At 42.0% G+C, this 17,036-nt stretch overlaps 2 protein-coding genes across 4 annotated transcripts in view; one reads left to right on the top strand and one right to left on the bottom strand.

Moving 5' to 3' along the window:
- The window catches only part of cnpy1 (canopy FGF signaling regulator 1), a 24,802-nt gene extending 21,270 nt beyond the window's left edge, over positions 1–3,532 (top strand). Inside the window, exons 6-7 of one of the 3 annotated variants that reach the window (XR_012599609.1) lie at positions 185–1,306; positions 1,454–3,532. Coding sequence is in view for 2 of the 3 variants with exons in the window: in XM_074687828.1 (XP_074543929.1) it covers positions 185–279 (95 nt within the window). In the remaining variant the exon portion in view is untranslated. Of the gene's footprint in view, positions 1–184 lie in introns of all 3 variants that reach the window. The other 2 variants (XM_074687829.1, XM_074687828.1) reach the window with 2 other exon arrangements.
- Positions 3,533–3,636: 104 nt separating this feature from the next.
- On the bottom strand, positions 3,637–7,898 carry LOC141803872 (homeobox protein engrailed-1-B-like). The gene is made up of 2 exons (XM_074687913.1): positions 7,162–7,898; positions 3,637–4,629 (listed from the first exon to the last, which is right to left on the bottom strand). The coding sequence occupies exons 1-2, from the start codon at positions 7,589–7,591 to the stop codon at positions 4,313–4,315; spliced, it is 747 nt and encodes a 248-aa protein (XP_074544014.1). The 5' UTR covers positions 7,592–7,898; the 3' UTR covers positions 3,637–4,312.
- Between the last annotated feature and the right edge of the window lie 9,138 nt (positions 7,899–17,036).

Raw genomic sequence — 17,036 nt, 5'->3', positions numbered from 1 at the left:
CTTATCCCGACTGTCTGACCTGTCCTATCAAAATCCTCCGATCTGAAGTTCTGACTGTTCTGTAACTTTAAGAAACCTCCACGGTTTGTAAAAAAGTTAGCTTAGCAACTAACAACAATCAGAGCAGTTACTTTGATTTACAGATTCATGAAACCTCTGCTCAGTTAACAACAACCTTCTTCAGACCCCAGGACTAAGCTCAGTACCATGGGAGATCGGGCCTTTGAGTCAGCTGCTCCTTGCCTGTGGAGTACCCACCCTGACCACCTGACCACCTGAGGGCTCCACAAACAGCTGACTCTTTAGGAGGGGCTTGAAAATGTCTATCTGAAAAAGTACACTCCTGTTTTTCAACTAGGTTTTCTCTGTGGCACTTTGAGATCTTCTTGATGACGACTGTGTTACAAATAAATATTATAATTATCAATATAGTAATAACAATAACAAGAAGAAGAAAAATAGTAAGATCAGAAAGACTTCTTTGTAGCTTGAAGGCTGCTTTCATCGTAGTGATCCACAGTATTTTGTGTATTAGCCACAAAGTCAGTAAATAATCTTTATCAATGATGTTACAGTGGCCATATATGATCCAAAGTTTTCTTTCAGTCTGACCTGTGAAAGGTGACCCCATGAGACCTGGTCTGGACTGTAAACTGGTTGATGGATAAATCGGACATCTTCTCTGTTAGCTCTTGCCACATCCAACATGGCAGTGAGGCCTACACATGACTCAGTGCTCAATGTGGCATCTTCACACATATGTCCATGGTCAGCTGGTCCTCAGTGTTTCTGGGTCTGGTGGTCTGAACCGTGCGTTGGTGTCTCCTGGTATCTTCAGCAGAAAGTTTCCTCTGGGCCTGGCAGCTTTAACTTGTATTCTAACGAGATTAAAATATATTTGTCCTGCAGATTAGCATACTTAAGTCTTTCTGTCTGTGGCAGCCTTTGATCAGCAGAGCGCGGCGAGGCCTCGGCTTGGCCTGGCCGTCCGGGGCCGGGTGTGAAATTGCTCTGATGTCATCCCCCGTTCCCCACCTCCTCCAGCTTTCACAGGCCGTAATTATATTTCCGCCACAAAGCCCCAGTCCCCTTCATCCATATTCCAAGTTTGACTGGGAAGCATTTAGAGCCTGTGGACAGATCTCTCAGTGGGGGAAAGGGGACCAAGGGGGGACAGTCTTTGTCTGCAGGAGACATGGGGGACATCAGGACTCACTGATATGTACTTTTCTTTTCTCCACTCGTCTGCCCTTTGCTCCGCCTGCAGGAGAGGTTACTTTCAGACACCAGGACAGAGGAACTCTGGGTTAATAGCGCAGCCTTGTCCTCTGTAGTTGTAACCTGTAGCTGAAGAGTCCCTGCAGATCCAGTTTCACAGACAGTACAGATCGGTCCTCTGAGCTGCATGAGGAACAGGAAACTGTTGATGTGTCTTCCATGTCTCTGTTTTTAGGTGATCAGAACCTCATCCAGCCCCAACCCTGTGAGACGATGTCCAAGCATGATGGAAATATGGACGTGGACATTTAGATATCACAATCCACAGGACGCCTCTGGTGGACCAGACCTCTTTCTGGGCTAACCTGTTCCTGTTAAAGAGCATATTACAGCTGAAAGACAACAGTGAAACAATTGATAGTAAAATAACCTAAAAGTAATATTCTGGAAGAAATTCCTAAACAAATAACCCTCAGGGTCTCCTGAAGACATTTTAGTCCACTTATTTTTCCTTGCTCATTAAAATTTGTGATTTGAAGGTGACGTCACAGAGGGGGGTCCCTCTGCTTCTGCTTCTGTTTAACATTAATAAACATGGATCAGACTGTCACTCCTGTCAAAGAAGAGGAAGAAAATCTGTATTTCTATCCATATGACGGGGCAATAAATTCCACAGACATGGGCTGCAGCACAGAAGGCCATATCTCCCATGGCCCTGAGTCTGGTTCTGAGTATGAGTGAGTGGAATATAGGGGATGTGTTCTGTCACTCTTACCATCAGCAGGAAAGCAGCTGACTGCTCCAGAGCTCAAATGATCCAGACCAACAGGAGCCACCTTTTTAGATGTTTGGGGGCAAAGATATCTACATTAGACAGCAGTCAGCAGTGAGTGAGCCTGGACTGGTCAACAGAGAAGGAGCTGTCAGGACCAGAAAAAGACCAGGAGGCCCCACTCACAGAGACCCACCAGGAGAAAAACTGACATCCTGACTGTATGAAGTCACTAACTGCAGACACCAGATCAGTGCTGCATTCGCTGACACCAGATCAGTGCTGCATTAACTGACACAGATCAGTGCTGCATTCGCTAGACCAGTTCAGTGCTGCATTTACTGACACAGATCAGAGCTGCATTCACTGACACAGGTCAGAGCTGCATTTACTAACACCAGATCAGTGCTGCATTCTGACACCAGATCAGTGCTGCATTCTGACACCAGATCAGTGCTGCATTCACTGACACCAGATCAGTGCTGCATTTACTGACACCAGATCAGTGCTGCATTCACTGACACCAGATCAGTGCTGCATTTACTGACACAGATCAGTGCTGCATTCACTGACACAGATCAGTGCTGCATTTACTGACCTATATACACCATATTTTGTTTTTTTGTTTTTTTTTTTAATCTTTTTAGTTGGTGTTTTTTTATTGATTGATTTAAACAAATGAATTACACTTTTGACAATTTTCATCATTTTTTTTTTATTTGCCATCATCATCATCGTCGTCATCATCATCAGATATAAATTATGTAAATGTTAAACTACTGCTGCACGTGGCCAGTATAAAAAAATTAAAAACTTGATAAAACATAAAAAACAGCTGCCCATTGACTCTTTGTGTGTGTGTGTGTGTGTGTGTGTGTGTGTGTGTGTGTGTGTGTGTGTGTGTGTGTGTGTGTGTGTGTGTGTGTGTGTGTGTGTGTGTGTGTGTGTGTGTGTGTGTGTTTATAAGGCATCTCTAATTAGGAGCAGAAAAAAAAACATTCAGACCCGTCAGGCCGCCACCTGCTGCGTTCAAACACATCTGAAACTGCAGGTGAAATAAGTTACATGTAATACATGTTTTATAAATAAAAATAAAATGCTTTTCATCATCGATTCGGTCTACAGGGTCGCTGATCCATTCACACCATGACTTCGTGCAGGCCCGCAGGTCCGGGCCGAGCGGGGCCGGAAAAAGAGGCAGGTCGACTGCGGGCCGTCGGTATCGATAAAATATTTTCTCTTAGTTTGCTACACAGCGCGAGAGCTCTGAACGGGCTCTAACCGCAGGAGATAACGATAATAAAATTATTATAATGTTCTTAATTATCGGAATTTGCTATAAATGAGCAGGTTGTATCAGAGTGAGTCTGAGAAAGAATCAGAGACATTTACTCTTCAGCTCAAAGCCAGGACTCAGCCTGCCCATTGATCCGGATTTAACGAATTTATCTCAGGACGAAAGAAAAAAAGAGATTCAATCGTTTTTTCTGCTTCAACATTTCCACAATTGACTTTATTTGCCTCAGAACCCGCGGACCTACAGTTACACACACACACACACACACACACACACACACACACACACACACACACACACACACACACACACACACACACACACACACACACACACACGCAGGGGTTGTGTGCTGGGAGGCAGCAGGTGAATCTTTGGTTTCGGCGCTCAGTCTTGAGCACATCGGGCCCACGGAGCGCTCTTTGAGGGTAAAGTGTCCTCCATCCGCTTCATTCTGTGTCCGTCCTCTTTGCCCACGGTGTCTGTCCACTCACAGCTAAAAACACAGTTCGTGCTGTCAGCTGCAGAACCGGGTTTTGACCCAGCTGGTCGGACCCGTCAGACGCTGGCGAACCTTCGGCACTGCGTGTGAAGGCCTTTAGTTCCGGATGTAGAATAAAAAGTTCCCACTTTACGGGGGTAAAGCAGGATGTGTTTCTTTTTTCTCCCCTTTTTATTGTTTTATTTGAAATGTCTTGATTCCGCTGGGGAGAAATCAAACCTGAAGCGTTTTGCTGAAATCTCATTTTAAGGCCGAAAACATCTTTACGACAAACCGGAAACACGATGAGCTGAGTCCGAGCCTGGGTCCACTTGTGGATTTTACACAGCAGCCAACACCAGGACCCACGGCGCGAGGTGACCTGAGAGGATCAGAACGGGTAAACTGGACACGTCACAACCTGTGACTGACGTCAGAATTAAAAAAAGAAAAAAAAAAACAGCCCTGAGGTGTGACAGAGAACGGGGTGGGGGTCTAAAATGAGGACTTAATTAGTCTGGAGGGTCCTGGTCTAGATCCAGGTCTAGTCGCTGTCGGACGAGCCGTCTCGTGCGCAGGCGTGGTTGTAAAGGCCCTGCGCCATCAGGTGCTGGGCCAAGGAGTTCGTGTTCCCGGAACTCTTCTTGATCTTGGCCCGCTTGTTTTGAAACCAGATCTTGATCTGGGACTCGTTCAGACTGAGTTCCTGGGCCAGACTCTGTCGGCGCTGCTCCGTCAGGTACCGGTTCTTTTGGAACTCCGTCTTTAACCGGAGCAGCTGCTCCGCCGTGAAGGCTGTGCGGGGCCGCTTGTCCTCCTTGCTGGGTGCCGGGGCTCTCTTTGGTTTGCGGGATCTAGGTCCTAGAAGAGAGAACCAGAAGTAAGACTTGGTTACTGGGTCACAATTAGCCTAAACCTCAGACAGATGTTTCTAGAACCGAAATATCCGATCAGGGATCCGTTTGATTTCAGGATGAAGCGGCGCTCTAACCGAGAGGCCTTACAACAAACCCACCAAACAAGCCCACACACCCCCGATTAGTCTGATGCCTGATTTTAAGCATATTATGTCCACATTTATTTATTTGTTCATTTAAAGGATTATTCATTTACTAGTCTCTTATTAATAAATGACAAAAGTTACACGTGTAGCCACATGACGCCTATGTTAAGGAGTTGTATGAACTAAGTAAAGCCGTCGTTTATATTTTCTATTTCTTTATTTGTTTTTATTCTATTTTTATTTATTTATTTAGGCTATTTATTTTACTTTTTTCGTTATTTTTTGTTGTTGTTTTAATTGATCATTGGCTGGCGGGCGGACTAGTGGAGGTCTTCAGTGAGGAGCTTGGTGGACCTGTGTCATCAGGGACGGTAGATGAACCTGGGTCAGCCCGTTCAGTCTTATGGGGCTGAGCACAGTCAAGTGGTTTTATGAAGTGTTTGCGTGGCAGGAGTTTGACTTTGTTTCATCGCGCAGCTTTTTTTTTTTTTCATCAGCCACACTTTGTCATTTTTCATTTACACCACCTGAATGTTTGAAACGAAGTTTTGTCAAAGAATCCAACATGAGAACAAAACATCCTAAAAATCTGCTCAATCAGGATCAGTCAGGACTGTGAGCGCGTGTGTGAGCGGCGTCCGGGACCGGGGGAGGAAGAGGAGGAGAGGGAGGAGGAGGAGGATGAGGGGGAGGAGGAAGAGGAGGAGGAGATTTTTTTAGGTGGGGGTAGGGTTGTATGATGGAGGATGGGGAGTTCGGCGCCTCTTTCCCTCCTTGTTACTATTTAAAAAAAAAAAAAGAAGTTTCCTCAAAAGCGTAAAAACACCAAACTTTTCGATTTTAGTCTGTCCCCGATAACAGCCGCACAGGAGAAAATAAGTGTGAGCTGCGGGCCTCACACACACACACACACACACACACACACACACACACACACACACACACACACACACACACACACACACACACACACACACACACACACACACACACACACACACACACACAGTTACTCCTTGATAGGGTTTAACACACATTCTCACTTTACAAAGGCACAGACTGTTGTAATCTGGAATCAAAGAGCTTTTATAGAAACAATTAGCTAAATAGATATCGAAGTGATGTCGATAGCGCGCGCGCGCGTCTGTGTGTGTGTGCTCGGCCTGCAGCTCTTAAACTTTCCTCTAACAATAAAAACTCCACGTCGCTCGGTCTAAACTTCACCCGTTGTTCAGATTAAAGCGCAGGTTAAAATCCCGCTGCCCCCGATTAACTGTTGGTGGATTAATTTATTAACCAGAGCAGGCCTGTTTGCTTTAAATCTGTTTTATTTCTCATCATGAACGCGTGAACACATCCTGACAAAGAAAAAGTCCAAGTGCAGATCAAGCTCGCTCCTTTACGGTCACCGGCTGTAGTATTATATTGTTTATTATTTACATGTTTATTATTTGTTTTCTTATTCATATGTTTTTTTTTTATTTATGTGTTGATTATCTAAATAATCTCTGTATTTATCTATTTCTCTGTATCCCTCACCGAGGCTTCGGTGAGAGCAGCGCAAAGCCTCATCACATGAATGATTTCTATGGACTGAATCACAAATCCAAAAAAAGATCCTTGGACACAAGAAGCGCTCATAAATCGGACTTTAATTAATCTGACTGTGGGAACAGATGGAAGCTTCTTTAAAGCGGGAAATCGAACAGATCTTTTTTCAACACTGACTCTGATTTTTTGGGACCCTCGGCCTCACTTTTTGGGACCCCTCCTCATTGTCAAAAAAATATGCTAATGACACATCAACAAAGAGAATTGACGAACAATGGCGTTAAACTTGGTTTTACTCCTCTTCCTCACATTCTACCTTTGCTTTGGCTCATTTTTCAAAACGAACTTTCCCCAAGAGAAACGAAAAGCCGCTCGGCCTCAGATTTAAAATCTGATTTCATCTCAGAATGCTGCTCGAGTTCAGTTTGTGTTTGGCCTGGGATCTGTTCTCCTCAGAGATCTGCTGCTGGGGGCTTTTCTTCACTACGAGCTGATCAAGATGTAAAGATGTAAAGGTGTTAAAGAAGGTGAGCTGATAATAAATACGAGTTCGATGGAGCAAGAAATAACTCGTTTTGTCAGTGTGAGCTGATGTGTCTATTAGATGTTCGTGTGTGTGTGTGTGTGTGTGTGGGGGGGGGGGGTATTTTCATAGTGAAGATCAAGATTTAGGCTTTTAAACGAATTACTATTAAATAAATAAATAAATAAATAAATAAATAAATAAATAATAATAATAATAATAATAATAATAATAATAACCTCGGTTATTCTCACGAAGATCTTTTCTCACTCTTTCAAATGTGACATCAATTTAGAGGCAGAGGACTATCACTGACCTGAGGACGGACGGTCGGAGTACCGGGTACAATAGACCCAAGCAGGCCACAGCATCGGTTTTCCCCTCTGGTCCTTGGCTGCCTCCCCTCCGGCCCTCAGCTCCGGCCTTTGGGCTTCACAGTCAGCCTGCTGTTCCTCAGAGGTCCCAGTTTTCTCCTGGTCCCGGCCTCCACCCTGCGGCTGGTTTTTGGATGACTTTGTTACCGCGCGCTCGTGTCTCCGTATAGACCGTCCACCACTCCCCTCCCGGTCCAAAGTGCCATCCTTCCTCTGCAGACCAAAGTCCGGCCTCAGGATGTTGTCTATGTAGAAGTTAGTGACCCGATGGATCTGCGGGGGTCCGGGAGGCTGCAAGGGGGGTGGACCGGCCCGGTTCAACTCCTCATCAGAGTCCCGAGGTCGGCTCGGGTCAGCTCGAGCATTCAGCATCCTGCAGGTTCCGGTTCGGCCACGGCCTCCTCTCTCTTTGTGTCCTGGTTTTAGGATGATGTTCCCTCTGTGGCCGTGCGCTGAAAAGAAATATTGTTCCAGTTGTGTTTTCAAAATAAAAATGGCGATGAGCAGCGCACTCCTTAGGTCCGAATTTATTTTCTGAAACCATCCAAGGTTAAAGTTTAAAGTTGGCCTCGTGCATCTTCTCTGATTTCCTGTTTGGTGTTTTAAAAATATCTGAAAAATGTGAAAAATAAAAATAGATCCGAGTGAGAGCTCTGTCACTGATGCTGCTCTGATCCAAACTGACTCACAAACACACGCGCTCATACTTTCACTACACATTTTGTTCTCTTGTCTGATTGGCTAACACAGATGATGATGACGTAGTACTAGTATACTCACAGACACGTGCCTTAGACCAATGACGCGTCACAGCTCAGGTCACGTGAGGCTCCCGGAATTAACCTAGAGGAGAAAGTAAATACCCGGGACATATGATGCGTTCAGGGACCTAAAATGTGTTCAGGACATGAATGCATTCAGGTACAGCGGTAGGCTAATTGTTTTAATCGACGCACTGATGGGGGGCGTCTGAAGCTGTTGGAAAATTAAAAATCTCCTCTGCAAGAGGATAAAACCAGGACAGTGAAGGTATCACAAAAAGCTGGGAAACAGACCGAACAGACATTAAACACCACACTGTGTTTGTCTTCTGCTGGGGCTCAGAAGAACTTAAAGAGAGCACCGTTTGGTTTCAGTACCAAAAGTGCTGTCAGACCATTTCTAATCTGATATGTGTGTATGCTGTATGTCAGTACCATGCAGAGAGTGTATGAAATCCTAAAAAACATTCAGGGATGCACTGATACTGATCGGTGGTATCGGTAATCGGTGTATTGGTGCCCTTCAAGGTTCGACTAGTAGGAAGACATCAACGGTGCCAATCCAGGCAAACAGCTCTCTGCCTTTTTGTTTTTTTTAACCAGCACTCTTTTCTACTTGATTTTGAAATTTTGCCTCTGATGCACTGTCTTTGTTTTTGCTGCATCACCAGTCTACAGGGTATAAAAGTTTACATTTGAAAAGAACTTGAGTAAAATCTGAAGGATTGTTTTGTTGGTAAACATTTAAATATTTCATAGTCTAAAACCGTGTTACCCAACCCTGGTCCTGGAGGATTCCTGCCCTGCATGTTGATGTTACCCCACTCCAGCACACCTGATTCAAATGAATGGTTCGTTATCAGGCTCGAGCAAAGCTTAATGACGAGCCGATCATAAGGGCATAAGGTTTTTATTGTGGCTTCAGGGGGGGTCATGCAACTTTAATTTGTTAAGTTTGTATGCATTTTTTTATGTTTTCCATTTGTATTTTACTCAGAGGTTTTGGTTTATACTCCCCTATATAAAGTTACCCTGCATGGTCCACAATGGTATTTCCCCATAGACTGTATTTCCCACTTGTGCACACGTCACTTTCAATGCACATGTCACTGACTGGAAAACCCAATAGAGTAGCAGAAGAAGAAACAAACAATTAAAATGAATCCGTGTGTTCGTTCTTTCATTATTCTATTACAAAACAAAATAAAAAAAACGGAAAAACTGACTTGTTTTTTTTTTCTGTTTTAAAACCAAAACCGCATAACGGACTGACAGAAAAACAGAAAAACCACGTTTTTCTGTCCTGGTTTTAAAAATAGAAAAACGATTGTGTCAAAATTGTTTATGTGATAATTTGATTTTAAATTTGAACATCTCTATATAAAATTAGACAAAAGACTCACATTGAAGGTTTATACAGACATGTTCCTGAGCTTTTTTTTTTATATATAAGTAACAGATCGCTGACGATCCACTCCATCTTATCAGCGCGCATGCGCACTCCCGTGTGTTTCAATGAGAGTCAGAGCACAGTCTGCTGCTGTCTGATCTGCTCTCAGATAAACCAAGAAACATCAGAGAGGAGCTGGCCCACACAGTGACGCGTTTCGTGTCCTCCGATGTGCCCCGCAGCCATTCTCCTGCTGCAGGGACAGCGGCTCTGACCGTTTCCGCTACCGGCTCTTTCGAGCACACTTTCCGCTGTGGCGGGGATCAATCTGACCAATCAGACGCTGTGCCTCGGCCGCAGCGCATTCAAAGAGGCGCTCATTTGATTGGTGAAAACAGCGCTCGGCTGTGTTAAACCCACCCACGGCTTTCTTCTCCCCTCTGGCATTTAGGGAGGCGTGGATGCGCTCCTCTGCGCCTCTCTTGGCACTGCAGGAAACTTGCAAAGTGCGCCGGTCACACCCTGTCCGCAGGGCGAGGGCCAGCGCAGGGCAAGTGCGCCTGTGTTTGTGCCTGGTCTACAAATTTAGAGCCCTGATTAAAGTCATGAAACTGATCAGCGCACATCTGATTAACCAAAGTGCTTCTGTGGTGGTGAAAGTCTTAAGGCTGACGTGAAGAGGGTCGAAATAACAGGAATAAACCAAAAACATGCTGGGCAATGTTGGAGAAGTTCTCAGAACACAATCTGGTGTTTTCACACCTGATGTCACAGTAAGTGAGCCAATATTGAAGTCATTAAAGCCTATATTTTATTTCTTAGGATCCTAAAGGCGGCTCCTTTACCAATAAGAGATTGCTGAGGATGAGAAATAAAGGCACAAAGCCGATATGCATGAAGTGAGCCATTCTAAAATTACTTATTGGTCTACTTTAATTCTGTTTTTCCTAAATGCAGACTCTTCACTGATGAGAGAGCGCTGCGGAAGAGAAATTAAGGAGCAAAGCCGTTACGCATGAAATGAGTCAAAGCTCATAGAACAGGTGAAAAAGAGGGAAAGAAAAAAACTTGATCACCTTCCCTGATGTTTCTTGGTTTATCTGAGAGCAGATCAGACAGCAGCAGACTGTGCTCTGACTGTCTCATTGAAACACACGAGAGTGCGCATGCGCGCTGATAAGATGGAGTGGATCGTCAGCGATCTGTTACTTCTAGGCTAAAAAAAAGCTCAGGATCATGTCTGTATAAACCTTCAATGTGAGTTATTTGTCTAATTTTTATAAAGAGATGTTCACATTTAATATCAAAATATCACATAAACAATTTTGACACAATCTTTTATTATTTTTCGTTTTTCCATTTTTAAAACCACGACAGAAAAACTTGTTTTTTCTGTTTTTCTGTTATTCGGTTTTGCTTTTAAACAGAAAAACAAAAAAACAAGTCGTTTTACCGTTTTTTTTTTAAATTTATTTTGTTTTGAAACAGAATAACGAAAAAACGAACCATACACGGATTGAAATGGCTACTGTGAGGAGATTGGGCTATCGAAAGGAAAGTTTCCTTCATGCTAATTTGAGAAATCGTCATCATTATTGCCCTCTGTACTGCTGGTGTGATTATAAACAAAAATTACCCAAAACATTACCAGTCTTCCCATGGTGGGGCATGCAGATTATTATTAAAAATTAACATCGGATCGGGATCGTGAGCGGGATTGGGATCGGTCGATACCAAAGCCCAGGTATTGGTATCAGAACCAGAAAAGTTGGATCGGTGCATCCCTAAAAGCATTGTATTTGTCTAATATGTGTTGGACAAATGCATTAAGTGTGTGAACAGCAAAAAGGGTGCTCAGCTCTGTGAGGGAAGAACACAAACAAATACAGAGAACTAACACTCTAGAGTGGGCCTCCTTCCTCTGATCCAGAAAAGAGGTGTTCTCCAACAGTGATGGAGTATACACGGGGCATGTCTCTGTCAGGCCTCAGCCTGATCTACTTTTCCCTTTTCTCTACTTTCCATTCACTGCCCATTTTTCTACCCACACAGGAGGAAACAAATGTGCAGGGTAGAAGCTAAAATGAGTTTAGCCAGTTGCTTTTCCTTTGCAGTATATAGGTGACGTCTTCACTTTGATGACGTCATTGCTCTGAGTTCATCCATGAATGTGGTTATTTTTTACTGATTATGTATGGTGTCAGGAATTAAAACAAAGGCAGAGCACAATCTCAGAGTCGGGAGCTCAGATTTTTTTTTGTTGACCGTCACTTATCGTCATGTTCAACTTTTTCACCTTGGTTCGACCATTGTTACTTGTTTAGTTCACATCCAGTATCATTTTCACATGAATTACATCAGAATCAGAATCAGAATCAGAATCACCTTTATTCGCCAAGTATTTTCAAGAATACAAGGAACTTGACTCTGGTTTAAACTGCACTCTCTCAGTACAAATGCTGTGGATAGAATTACAAAAGCAGAAAAAATAGAGCTTAAGTAGTAGGGAAGAATAATAATAATTACAATGTTAAATATTAAATAAAGAACTTTGCACAGAGTAAATACAAAATATATACACAATTTAAGTAAGAAATAGTGCACTGAATAAATGTCATAAAAAATGTGCAATTTGCAACAGAGAATGGAAGATGAATGTGCAATAGAAACAGAAACAGACAGACTGTGGCTGTACACGAGGTATATGAGTTGTTTTATGGCAGGTTAATTGTTCATCAGAGTGATGGCCTGGGGAAAGAAACTGTTCCTGTGTCTGGACGTCTTGACGCATTTTGGCTCATTTTGGATTTTGGACTTTTTGCATAATAAACCCTTTAAACTGATAACTGGACTTTTATTGAACTTTTTGGACGCATCACAAAAGGAAGAGCTTCACCCAGTGGCTTTCGGCTTTCTAACAAAAATTGTTTCTGACAAAAATTGTTAGAAAGCCACAATAAGCAGATACATTTCAGAGGGGGTTCCATCATTTCACCTTTTCTTTTATCATTTCTCAACCTTTAAAAAAAAACAACAACTCCCACACTAAACCAGGTGGCACCACATCGGCTGTTTGACCCTGCTCCTATAAATAACAGTTGAACTATTTCTCTTTGTTTACGCTGATTTATTAGGGCCATCAGCAGGGACACATGATGTGTTTTAGATCAGAAATTTCTTTTTGTTTTTATCACACTCCTTTGTCTCTACCCAGTGCTGTGTCCACTATCTCTATATTTAAACTCTAATGATCAGTTTCTGATGCAGATCATCACAGCAACACGAGGCTGTCTGCAAACTACTACGGATCTTCATCCTCATTAGCACCTGCCAATGAGAGCTCTGGGTCTGCTTCCCTCCAATGACATGTTGCACAGTTTCAACAGGGACACCCACAGGGTCACACAAGGTCAGTGCACAACACTAGTGTCAGTGTACAACACTAATGTCAGTGTCCAACACTAGTGTCAGTGTACAACACTAATGTCAGTGTACAACACTAGTGTCAGTGTACAACACTAATGTCAGTGTACAACACTAGTGTCAGTGTTCAACACTAATGTCAGTGTACAACACTAGTGTCAGTGTACAACACTAATGTCAGTGTACAACACTAGTGTCAGTGTACAATGAGGCTGTGGCTGCAGAGGATTGGTTTTAGCCCTTAAGACAAACTTATGGTACTACACACACACACACACACACACACACACACACACACACACACACACACACACACACACACACACACACACACACACACAGGTTTTATGTGAGATTGATTTAAACATATTCAACGTGACTGGCTGTGACTGTCATGTTGTTACACACTGACTGGATTTGATGGGATGGATAGAGAGATCAGACTGTATGAAGACACACCTGAGAACCAAAGAGAAAACCTTCATCCTGTCACCTCTGTGCTGAGAGAGACATCATGATGTCATTACTAATGTAGCTGTCACATGACGCAACCAATCACAGCCCTTTGTGCAGAGTCGGCAGACTGACAGGTGTGAAGAGCTCAGTGTGGTTAAATGACAGGTGGAGTTTCTAAAGTTACATCTTCACCTGACAAAAACAGAAGGCTGGTGTCTTCATCTTCAACATCATGACCATCGTTAACATCTCCCTTTTCATTATAATAATCATTGCAATTAACCATATCAATCCTTTCCTTCATTTATTGTCTTTATGACCATAATGTTTATCATTTTTATTATCACCATCATCATTATGAACATCATCACCATAACATACTTAACCACATCATCAACAATAACATCATGATCATCATTGCCATGATCTACTCCTGTTTTCATACAGAAGGATTTTTGTTTATCAACAATGTTGGATGCGCGTGAAACTTGAGTACAGAAGCACTGCAGAGTATAATGGTTTATCAACCGACATGGGGGAGTTAACCACCAAAAAGCTCCAGGTTTGTGAAATAGCAGTGAGTGAACAGAAGAGATCAGCAAGTGGACAGATATTAGGCAGACAGATGTTTTTAGAGGGGAAATCCAGCGTGTACCCAGAGAGGAATTTAAACACACAACTGTCACCCGATGCTCATGACTGCATTATCCGTGGACACTAACCAGACTGTGACAGACCAGGATGTAAACATGTGCAGATACCCTCCCAAACCAAAAAGAGCACACAGTCTGCTGAGTCTGAGACCAGGTTCATAATAAAAGAACCAGAAACTACGTCCAGAGAACTGCACCAAATCAGAATATTAATGGTTGTGCATTTCAGGGTTAATAGACTGGTTCATCATTTCATCATAATGTTCCCTAATTATACTTTGATTCCAAAATTCAATTTCTGTTCAAAATCATTTATAGCTTCATTTTTTATTTCCTCTCTAAACTGAGTCCATGTTTGGTCAGAACCTCGGCCCCAAAACCAACTTTTTCATTAAATAAGCCAAGTCAAATCTGGATTTTGAATATCAGCTGTTAATATTGCTTGATTGTGGTAAAACCTGGTTAACTGGGGTTGGATAAAGATGACTCATTAAGTTACACAGCTGCAGATGTCCCTGGTGTATCAGTGTAAAGTGTGACCCTGTTAACTGGTGACTCACTGATACCTTCAGCTGAGAGTCACCACTTAGCATGGTCACCATTAGCTCCAAAACATTGGTTGCTCTGTAATTGCCCAAACTTGGTAGATGTTGTCTCTTTTGACTAGTATTGTTTCTAACAGCTGACCACAGAGCAACGATACATTTTCATGCTGCTAATAGGTTGAATTTAGTGTTTAAAAAACGCTAACCTCGTCTGAATGAATGGAGCTAAACACTGCTTCTGTGGTCAAAATGTGTGCGCATCTTTGTGATGGCCGATAATCCCTCTTTAGTAAGCACAGCTGGTTCATATGTTGCTAGTGGCGCCTTAAACTGTGGACTTTGGGAACTCAGACTGAACCTCCAGTCTTCACCCAAGAGGTGACTGCCCCTATGACTTAGCCACAGGCACTTCTAACTCTTCTATATCAATTTTAATGAACATAATGTTGTTCTGAAGGAAACTTGAAAATAGTTATTGAGACTATAAATCATGAAAACCATCACTGAACTGGTGTATTTCTCCTCAGCTGGACTTAACATTCTGTGGCCTCCGTTCCCAGCACAGAACATTTTTTCACCTTTCGTTGGCAGTCTATGGTTGTGACAGTAACCTACAGCTGTTAATAAAATGTTAATGACAAAAAGAGCATTATTACATTAGACCTTGGACTGTATAGCAAATGGAAATAGTTTCTGTGATGTCATCCATCTGTGTCTGAAATGGAGTTTTGAAGTAAATCAGCTGGTACAGCCATATTGAAATGGAGCAGGCTTTGAGTCACCAAACTAACAGCTGTAGGGTGCCCGTCAGTCACAACTGAGCTCTGCCTCTGATTAGCCAAACTTGTGTTCTCAATAACTTCTAAACTAACAAGTTAGAAAAGAATTTAGCACTTTAATTAATAACTCTAGCACTTTATACTCAACTCCAGCACTTTTCTGTCTAAATCTAGCACTTCAACATCTGCTACTGACCACCTATGTACAATAAAAACTATGATTGTAATGTATTGTAAAATGTTTTATTATGATAATGTTTCTCTGTTCTTTCTTTTCCTTAAAAAGAAACAAAACAAGAGGAACAGAAACCTTTAAATATTATACTTGTATTTTATTTTATTTTTTTTAACCTGTTTGTTTTAGCTGGGGGGAACTACCAATGGAAATCAGCTTGGTAGCTAGATTTGGGTACAATTACATTTTATTTTTTTAAAGTGTGTATGAATGTACATTGTCCCACCTTATCAAATAAACTAAATTGAAATTCATCATCCATAAATCAAAAGTGCCAAATTTAAAGCCATTATAAGTGTTATATGGAGTTTTAAAGGTATTATTATTTTTTCAGACTATGAGGTGTCTTGTTCTGATTGAGATTCTATCTGCCAAAGTTTGTGTTATAGTTCATTTAAACATGGGCTTTAGCGTATCTTGGCACATGATCAACAATCCTCCTCTTGATCCTGAACTCTCAAATTTGTAGGCTGTGTTTGATGATGTCATATTGAATGGTCATCTGACACCTCAAACAACATGGGGCTGATCTGGGCAGCAAACTGGCAGGCATATCTTCAACATACAGACAATGATCATCGCTGTGATGGGAAAATGCAAGTTTTAGGACAGGTGGGTGCCACCAGGACTGAGAAAGACCCTGCATTCAGGGACTGGCTCAGACAAGGTCATACTAGGCTAACAACACATGTTAATGTTGAAATCTAATGATAGCAGCTCACTTAGTTAAATAGTTGATGCCGGTCTGTGAAGCAACATCAGCAACATCAGTGAGTCTCCAAATCCATTCTGTTGTGGATAGTGTTATGTGTTAAAATCTGTGTAAATCTTTGAAGGTTAGCTGATTAACACTTGCAACTTGGTGTTGTGACGGTTTAAAAAAAAATCTCTAGTAGTAAAAATGGTATCCAGGGAATTGAATTTCACTTTAACTTTTATTTTACTAGCTGTACATACCCTGTTTTTTAAAGTGGCTTTTATTTAGTATTTAATTTATTTACTTTGGCTTGGTGTGTATGTGACTTTCGTTGCTTCCATAACCAGCCAACCACCACCATTTTAGCACTTCTACATTTTTAGACCGAAGGTTGCTGCTTGTTAGACGTAGCCTACAGATAAAAAAATAAGACAAATGTTATCCTAACAAAGTGACCATGTTTAAAGGTACAATCAAGATAAGTTAAATCAGATATATGAACACTTACTGTTCATATATCTGATTCTCCCACTTTTTTCTGATGTTACTTTTTCTCATCATGAGGAAAAAATTGATATAAATGTGAGTTTTGTTCAGATGACACATTAAAATGTCCCCAATGTACTGTCTGCTTGAGGTAATCTAGGTTAAACGTTTAGATGAAGACATGAACTTCAATATTTTAGGGTTTGCATGCCTGATACAACATTTTTTACAGATCCATGTTCCTGTCGATACCTTACGTACTACTTATATTGGAGGTTTGGTGTGTATTAAATGTAAATAATTTGGTTAACAGCTTAAAAAGTAACAGAAAACCGCATCAAGCAGCAGTAATATATTTGCGTCCCCCCCTCGGTGTATCGGAGTGGAACAGT

The sequence above is a fragment of the Halichoeres trimaculatus genome, unplaced genomic scaffold (assembly GCF_033239565.1).
Source record: "Halichoeres trimaculatus isolate MK-OKI-2021-1 unplaced genomic scaffold, fHalTri1.1 fHalTri1_scaffold_15, whole genome shotgun sequence".
In the NCBI taxonomy this organism is placed as follows: domain Eukaryota; kingdom Metazoa; phylum Chordata; class Actinopteri; order Labriformes; family Labridae; genus Halichoeres; species Halichoeres trimaculatus.
The sequence above is the reverse complement of the archived record's forward strand: the minus strand, read 5'-3'. Positions and strand labels throughout refer to the sequence as shown.

Coding starts and splice junctions, on each gene's coding strand:
- LOC141803872 (XM_074687913.1), bottom strand. CDS start 7,591: ATGCTGAATGCTCGAGCTGACCCGAGCCGACCTCGGGACTCTGATGAG. Junction 4,630..7,161: donor CTCCGACCGTCCGTCCTCAG/GTCAGTGATAGT, acceptor TCTCTCTTCTAG/GACCTAGATCCCGCAAACCA.